The 9,379-nt window shown below is 35.7% G+C and overlaps 1 protein-coding gene across 1 annotated transcript; it reads right to left on the reverse strand.

Moving 5' to 3' along the window:
- Positions 1-6,370: 6,370 nt before the first annotated feature.
- On the reverse strand, positions 6,371-7,315 carry LOC133235913 (olfactory receptor 2B2-like). Its single transcript, XM_061397693.1, has one exon. The coding sequence runs from the start codon at positions 7,313-7,315 to the stop codon at positions 6,371-6,373; it is 945 nt and encodes a 314-aa protein (XP_061253677.1).
- Between the last annotated feature and the right edge of the window lie 2,064 nt (positions 7,316-9,379).

The following is a 9,379-nucleotide window of genomic DNA, read 5'->3' on the forward strand; positions in this document are numbered from 1 at the left end:
TACCGAAAGCAAATTTGTGGTTACCAAAGGGGAAATGTTGCAGGGAGGGTTAAATCAGAATTCTATACTTTTCTTTAGTATTTCCTTGTTTCTACTTTGTGTGGGTTCATTTTGTTTCTCTTTTTTAGTTTTTTATTTAAGGTAAAAGTTTAGATTATTGATTCGAGATTTTTATTCTTTTTTAAAATGAACATTTAATAATAAGTATTACGCTTTAAGCACTGCATCCCACAAATTTTGATATGTGGCGTTTTTATTTTCCCTTACTTCCAAATACTATCTAATTTCCTTTGATTTTCTCTTTGATCCATGGATTACTTAGAGGACTATTACTTAAATTTCAAAGGCTTGGATATCCTCCTGTTATCTTTCTGTTGCTGATTTCTAGTATAATTTATTATGGTCTGAGAACATGTCACAGACAAATGAGTGAGGAATTTAAGACCTGAAATCTCATTTACCTTTTACTTTCAAGGATTTGCTGACTTAAAACCTAGTGCTGTGTGATTGAGGAGAAAGACCTAACTATCCCCACTCTATTTTTCCTTCTGAATACCAAGGATTAAAATACTAGAACTCGTTTAACAGGTTTCTTTTTTCTTCTGCTACTCCTTAATCTAGAAAATTAAAGTAACTCTTAAGATTGATTCATGTAGAATTATTGCCATAAGCGAGTGGTCCTAAGGCTATGGTCCAATGTAGTTATTAACTGAAAAATTTCCCCAGAATTTACTTTATGAAAAATCAAAGTATTTATGGTAAAAAGAGTCATAAAGTTTCAGTTGGATACCTTTGTATTAGTAGTGCCATCTTTCTGTACAAGTTCAACTAATGTAAGAAATACGACTTTAAACCTGCTTGCTGGTTTGTGTTCTCTATGTAACACTCTAACCAATCAAGCTGTAGATTTAGAAAGAAATTTAGGGATTTTAAATTTTATAATTCTAACTCAGAAAATCATGTGCTAGCTTATGTTTATAAACAGGACTATTGTAAAGCGCAGCATGAACAAAAGTGGCTTATATTTCTAGTAATTTTACATGATTCATAATGGGAATACTGATATTTTACCTAACTACAATATTTACTGCAGGTATCAGCTTTAAGTGTTTTTTTAACAATTATATTTAAATAATACAATTTCTTACATTTGGGATTTTATGTGTATGGTACTCATATTAGTCAAGGTAACATAGGTTTTGTTGCAGTAATAAATCAATTCCAAATCCCAGTGGTTTAAAACAAAATACTTGGGCTTCCCCCGTAGCTCAGTTGGTAAAGAATCTGCCTGCAATGCAGGAGACCTGAGTTCGATTCCCGGGTCGGGAAGATCCCCTGGAGAAGGAAATGGCAACCCACTCCAGTATCCTTGCCTGGAAAATCCTATGGCAGAGGAGCCTGGCGGGGTCCACAGGGTCCCAAGAGTTGGACACGACTTAGTGACTTCCACCACCACCACTGTATTTCCTATGCACATAAAATCTGACTTGGGAAGTTGGTGCTTCTTTCTTTCTTTTCAATAATTGGGGGATCCAGATTTTATCTATCTTGGGATCCAGTCATCTCAAAATATGGCATAGAGTAAGAGTGCAAGAAGTAGGAAAAAGTGTTTTTTTAAAAACTGTGTCAATCCAGAAAAGACACGCATCACTTAGACTCACATTTTATTTTCCTGAATTATGTGGTCCCAAAGGAATTTGATTCAGTTATATGTGAATTGGATTCACTTATATGTGGATATTTTTCAATAGTAAGTACTACTGCGCTGTACCAGTACTGAAGCTGCTTAAATCTGCAGAGTCTAGGAACGGAGGATTCAAGAGGCTGTCTGTAAATTATAGGCAGATGAACACCTGTGTGGTTGAAGGGTCAGCTGTATGTTATTTAAATAGAATTGAGTAAGGCGTCCTGGGGGAGGGCCCGCATACTCATGTTTCCTGCTGAGTTTTCACCCAGTTTTCTTCCTCTGCCTGTTCCCTAGTAGTGAATAGTAGTGAAGTTGCTCAGTCGTGTCCGACTTTTGCGACCCCATGGACTGTAGCCTACCAGGCTCCTCTGCCCATGGGATTTTCCAGACAATAGTCCTGGAGTGGATTGCCATTTCCTTCTCCAGGAGATCTTCCCAACCCAGGGATCGAACCCGGGTCTCCCGCATTGTAGACAGATGCTTTACCGTCTGAGCCACCAGGGAAGTCACCGCAGAGGAATTAGAAGGTAGATGTTAAAATGGGATCTCACACATGGTAGGAAAGAGGAATCTGTGTAGTGCCACATTATCTAAGCCTTGATTTGTTTTTGACATCGTTGGGAATTTTCTAGTGCTCCTCTAATAAATAGACACTAGACTTTGTTTTGAAATAGATAATTTTACCTTGTTGAATATGCTTCCTACTGCTCTTTCTATATCACAAAATATTTTTCAGTTTAATGACTTGCTATTTATAAAATTTACTAATTATAAAATTTAATAAATTTACTGATGTTTTAGTAATATTTGTAAGAATATTTAAATTTTTTCATTAATTTTGTTTTCAGCATTGTACTATATTTATTTGCCTGCTTGATAGTACCTGTACTGTAATTCATTTAACTGTGTATTTTAATGTATAAAATTCTAAAATAGCAGATATCATTTATGTAAAAATGTTAAAAATTCAGAATTTTTTTAAGTCTCAAGTTTTTGCTCTGATATGTCTGTAATATTGAAGGTAAATCAAAACATACCCTTAGGATTTGGGGGGGCATATAGGAAGCAACTTCCAACAGCAGTGCTAATTTTTTTTGTGGTCCCATGTTTTTGCTTAAAAATGTATGCAACTTCCACAGCATAATAGATCCATACTTGTTCCAATACAAAATAGTAGTTTCAATGTTCATTTATTTAAATGTTATCTAGACTTTCAAGCAAAACTAATAAACTCAAGAAGATGTAGCATTTTTATTTAACAACCTCGAATACCCTCTGAGAAGTACAACATACAAGCTCTGAGAAATACACTGCTTTATCAAAATTAATAAATTAATACTATAAACTTTTTAAATATAAATATTAGCATATATATTATATTATTAATATAGTGACATGAAGTCCTGTGTAAAAATGGATCATGAATTGTGACAAACACTGTTATCAAAATTTTTTTTTAAGTTTAGTATACTTTTCCAGATTTTGTTAGAATTGAGGAAACAGATTTTCTTTCTCTAATCTAACTAGGAACCTTCATTTCTTTAAAATCCATTTCTTTGTCCTGGCTATTATAAACAGTGCTGTGATGAACATTGGGGTACACGTGTCTCTTTCAATTCTGGTTTCCTCAGTGTGTATGCCCAGCAGTGGGATTGCTGGGTCATATGGCAGTTCTATTTCCAGTTTTTTAAGGAATATCCACACTGTTCTCCATAGTGGCTATACCAGTTTGCATTCCCACCAACAGTGTAAGAGGGTTCCCTTTTCTCCACATCCTCTCCAGCATTTATTGCTTGTAGATTTTTGGATTGCAGCCATTCTGACTGGCGTGAAATGGTACCTCATTGTGGTTTTGATTTGCATTTCTCTGATAATGAGTGATGCTGAGCATCTTTTCATGGAAACAACCTAGATGTCCATCACCAGATGAATGGATAAGAAAGCTGTGGTACATATACACAATGGAGTATTACTCAGCCATTAAAAAGAATACATTTGAATCAGTTCTAATGAGGTGGATGAAACTGGAGCCTATTACACAGAGTGAAGTAAGCCAGAAAGAAAAACATCAATACAGTATACTAATGTATATATATGGAATTTAGAAAGATGGTAATGACAGCCCTATATGCGAGACAGCAAAAGAGACACAGATGTATAGAACAGTCTTTTGGACTCTGTGGGAGAGGGAGAGGGTGGGATGATTTGGGAGAATGGCATGTAAGAAACGAATTGCCAGTCAAGATTCGATGCAGGATACAGGAAGTTTGGGGTTGGTGCACTGGGATGACCCAGAGGGATGGTATGGGGAGGGAGGTGGGAGGGGGGTTCAGGATTGGGAACACATGTACACCCGTGGTGGATTCATGTTGATATATGGCAAAACCAATACAATATTGTAAAGTAATTAGCCTCTAATTAAAATAAATATATTTAAATTAAAAAAAAAAAGAAAAAGAAAAAAAAAACTAAAAAAAAAAATCCATTTCCTTATATTTTAGCTTCATCTGTCTTCCAACTGGACCACAGAAAGCAGAATTGTTCACTGTACTTAACTGACAGGAAGTAGATCTTTGCATTGTTCTTTTTAGGAGGAGATGGGAGGGTTGCAGTGGAAAAAAAAAAGAAAAAGTAACAGTTCTAGATTCAATCATGTTGAGTGCATTTACTGAACATTTATCATGTCCAAAGCATGAAAGAGAAATCTGCAGTAATCTGAGAAATTACAAATATGAATGTTATATGGGCTTGGGAATGACTTATATTGAAAGGCAATGCATTGATAAAGTATTCAAATAGAACCCACCTGAAAGAAGGACATCTCATGTGATTGGGGTTAACCAGTGTTGTCAGAAAAACAAATTCTAAATGCAGTCGAATATGATGAGTAGGAAAATGCCAAGATTCTTACTGATATGTGGGGAGAAAAGAGAAATTCATATAAAATATTCCATTTTATGAGGTGATCTTGATTTACTGGAATATTTTATTTTGGGAGGGAGAGTTTTTGCATATTTTACTTACATCCTGTCTTCAGTATTTGCGATTCAAAAATTTACATTATTTTTGGCAGTGTTGAATGCACATAGATTGTTAATGTTCCTAGTCATATACCAATTTAATTCAGATTCCAGAATTCATACCATCCATTGTATTTATTCTCCAAAATTCAGGAATCTGATGAAACACACTGATGGGTTTCGAGAAATTCATGTTTATCAAGACCTTAGAGATTACCTTATTAAGGGACTGTGATTCATTACTTTGAAATAACTAGAGGACTAAAATAAGTAAAAATGGTTAAATGTATTTTGGAAAGGATGATTTTATAAAGAAAGTTTGGGGATATGTACTATAAAAGAGAGATTGGCAGAAATTCTACTGATCCTCAGAATAATACTCTGTAATGACCCATATGGGAAAAGAATTATGTACAGTTCTATGAATTTAGAATTAAAATTTTATTATTTAGATTTGTTTTATGGGCCACAGAACTATAGTATTACATATTAAATTTAAAGTTTGCTAAGAAAGGCAATTTCAAGCACCTTTGAATTAAGGCAAGTGTTAATGTCCCTATTTGGTGGCAAAAAACTATAGTCAAAGATAATGAATGGTTTTCACCAAAAGGCACACATATGTTTATCACTTTATCTATGGGGATAAATATACTCATTAATGAAGAAAAATATTTGATTTGCATTCCAGGCAATGATGTTGAGTTTTTACTGAACTCACTCTCTTTTCTTTAGGCATGTTTAACTAATACATATTTGCAAGGCAGTTGGCTATAAGATCTTTTTTTCAAGTAAAGCTAAGAAGTCAAGCAAGGCTTTAAACTCAACGTGATTTCCTCATAACGCCTACATTGAACTAGGCCCAACTTACCCAGTCAAGTGGTAAAGGAAGTTGTCTCTTTAAACTCATAAATTACTAGTAAGTTTTCTTGAGTTAGAATATTTTCGGCCTTCGGTTTTTCCATCATTGTTCATTGTTCAAAGCATCTTTCTGCTTTTTCTCTCTTCCTCCACAGTAAGTTCTATTTGTATTTGCCCTGACCTCATTGTTGTTTATCATACCAGTGTAAGACTGGCTCAGGTTTATGGCAAAAGTAACATTTAAAATCACTGAGTCTAAAATTTTTATGTATTTCCTTTTGCATATGTCTGTCTTATATGGTTTTGACCTAAATGTTTCTTGATTTCACTTGCCTCTGGGGCCTTTGGTGGATGACATAATTGGACAGTGACTGTTAGAAGACGACTAAATGCTGTCAATACATGTTGGTTAAAGTTAACTCAGCATAGTATGGCATTTTTAAAAGCATGGGATCATTTCCAGTTTACTTGGGATTCACTTAGGAAGAGTTTATGCCAAATATACCTTTTAAAGCTTTCTAAATATCTTTTCTCTAGCTATTACACCAGGTTTTTCCCCTGAAACTAAGTTAACTAGCCATAAGGGTTAGGGAAAAAATTGATATGACTTGGTAAGATCCAATATTGCAAAAACAGATAGTCTGAAAAGTAGATAAGGGCTGTGTGGAGATCATTAAGAGTTGATGGTTTCTTTCTTTGTCCTGTTTCACCTGTGAACTTTATGACACTGTCCTCTTGTCTCCATGTCTGAAATCTTCTTTGAAAGGCAGAACCAGCCTTACTTCTTAGGTCTTCTCTTCAAAGATCATCTTGTCCTGACCCAAAATTCCTTAGTTAGTGCCCTTCTAAGGGCAGCTTTCACATCCTTGTTCCTCAGTGTATAGATAAATGGATTGAGTGTGGGTGTGACGATTCCATAGAAGAGAGCCATGATCTTCCCTCTGTCCCGTGAATAGCTAGAGGGAGGCTGGACATACATACTGATGGCTGTAAAGTAGAAGAGAGAGACCACCAGCAAATGTGAAGCACAGGTATTAAAGGCCTTCCAGCGACTTTCAGCAGAGCGGATTCTCGTTACTGCCTGGGCAATGAACACATAAATGCCCAGGATGAGGGAGAGGGGCACCAGAAGTAGCAAAGCCCCTAGCACATTGAGCTCAGCCTCATTCACATGGGTATCTGTACAAGCTAGTTTCAGAAGAGCAGGAACTTCACAGAAGAAATGGTCTATCACCCTCTGTCCACATCTTGGGGTCAACACGGTGAGAGTGGACTGCACAAGGGAGTTAGCAAAGCCACTAATCCAGGTCCCAGTGGCCATGTGGATACAGCGTCTCTGGTTCATGATGATTGGGTAGCGAAGGGGCTTGCAAATAGCAGCATAACGGTCAAAAGCCATGATGGCTAGAAGTATGCATTCCGTAGAACCCAAGGCCAAGGAAATATAGAGCTGGGCAACACAACCGCCATAGCTAATGGTCTTTTCTGGTCCCCGAAGGTTGACTAGCATCTGTGGGACAGTACTGGTAGTAAAGCAGAAATCCAGAAAGGATAGATTAGAAACAAAAAAGTACATGGGACTGTCCAGCTGGGGATCCAGGCAGGAAACTAGGATAACAGAGATATTTCCAAACAGGGCAAAGATGTAAGCCACCAGAAGGATGACAAAGAGTGGTGTTTCCAGCCAGGATCGATCAGAAAATCCCAATAAGATAAAATCATCTAGTGAGCTCTGATTACTGACCCACATATTGGCACTGATGGGAGAAATTCCAGCTGAGACCTCTAAACACCCACTTCTCTAAGGATAGGTATCAATGATAAAAGGAAGCCACTGGAAACTAAAAGCCAGAGATGCTGAGATGAAACTCTCATTTCTGCTTTAATCTGCATCTATATTCTAATTATGATGAAATATCAAGCCAACATTATCAGTGTACTAGTGAAAGATTATTAATAAAAGAATAAAAAGAGCCAGCAAAGTAATTGGGAAATTTTCCTTATGTGATGAGTGTCTTCTGGTTAGTTATCATTCCTTTGGATTTTGTTATATTCTCTTCTAAAAAGTTTCAATAGAACTACCATCAGCCCTACTTGTTATGAATATTTAACAGAAACATCAGAGTATTGATGAAAACAGATTGCAAGAAGGCAGACTTTCCCAAATATAGGTTGAGCAAAGGACAGCATGAAGAAGGCAGGTGGATCAGCAGTCCAGGGGGAGCCAAGGCATTTTGGTATCTTCATCTTCCTCAAACTGATCCTAGTCAGAAACATCATGGGAACTGGAGCATGTCATAGATTTTGCACAGTGAAAATATGGAGTATCAGGACTCCTTTTACCTCTTCCAAGCATTAGTGTTGATCCTATTAAGAAAATTTGAAAGTAGGAGGAAGAAACAAAACATTCAAACAAGATAACATACACACAAAACAATCAAGCATTGGAAACTTGCTTGCTCTGAAACGCTACTCAACAGATATCTAAATAAATTTGATCAATTTCTAACCTGAGTGAAAACACCAGAAAGAGTTTCAAATACTTGGCTCCTTTAAGTAAATTTCTCTTATTTTTATACACAAATTTCTAACTCCTCAAGATAATTATGAACACATTAAACATTTCCCCCTCTCCCTTTCTTATTTTGTTTTCTAATTTATTAATTATAATATTTCTACCATTTGAGGTGCCTCTATCTCACTCTTCCCCCATCGAAATTACACGATTCCTTTATTATAAATTTCTGAAGGAAACTCTAGTGATTAATTTTTTATTCTCTAAAATCTCTTTAGGTTTGATTCTCTGGTTATGGCAAATTTTACATTTTAAGTTACTTTATAAAAGACATTTTCCTTCTTCCTTCAAATCCCAGTGTACCAGATGAGTGACTTTAGAAATGTCATTTAATCCTTTTGTACTTCAATCTTCTTTTCTCTAAAATGATCATAATTATATGTATCTCATAGGACTAAGTGAATTAATGTAAACTCAGTTATTTTCATATGCTAATAATTCAATAACTATGATTTCTTTCCCAAATTATGAATTCCCTAAAATATTGGACTTTCCTTATTTTTGTGCATCTATAAACAGTGTAGAATGCTATTTGTAACAGATAATTAATAAATACTGACAGATAATAAATATGATGTGACTACTAGGAAAATAGCCCTGGAACCTCTGATTACTTATTTTTCTGATTCTCCTAATTGGCCTTACATTATAATCTTGTGCCCTTAATGTGGTAGAATTATTGGATTTAGTTGGTCAGGTTTTTTTTTTTTTTTCACATTGGTGTCATTCAACTGTGGAATTAGTGTGTGTGTGGCAGGGGAGGGGGGACGGTGAGTGACAGTGAGAAATTATAGGGAGAAGTGCTTGCTTCACAGCCCAAAGCTCAGAATTGTTAACTCTAAACAGAGCTTCTTACCCATCCATCTCACACTTCTGATTTCTTTGCTCTGGTTATAAAATCACAATTCTTTTGGGATCCTAATTGTCATCTTTGAATTACAATTGTCGATGTGTCAGCCAAGTTGTCAGACTGGACCAACTATTCTTTAACATTGTCTCTTGCGTCTATCCATTAAATTTATATCTATACAGAAAAGTTAAAACAGACACAGAAAAAATAAAATAAAATAAAACAGACACAGAGAAAATAATTCAATATTCCATGGCCTCTAGTTTTCAAAGTGGTCTCCTCACTTGCAATGGCTCTCTCATCTTCAAAGCATCTTAACATGTTTGTAGAACAGTCTTTCCTTAGTTCAAATCTGATCATGCACACACATCTCAGCTCAAAATTCAGCA

This window comes from Bos javanicus, chromosome 23 (genome assembly GCF_032452875.1).
Source record: "Bos javanicus breed banteng chromosome 23, ARS-OSU_banteng_1.0, whole genome shotgun sequence".
Taxonomy (NCBI): Eukaryota; Metazoa; Chordata; class Mammalia; order Artiodactyla; family Bovidae; genus Bos; species Bos javanicus.

Excerpts from the sequence above, each read along its gene's own strand:
- LOC133235913 (XM_061397693.1), bottom strand. The coding sequence starts at position 7,315 with ATGTGGGTCAGTAATCAGAGCTCACTAGATGATTTTATCTTATTGGGA.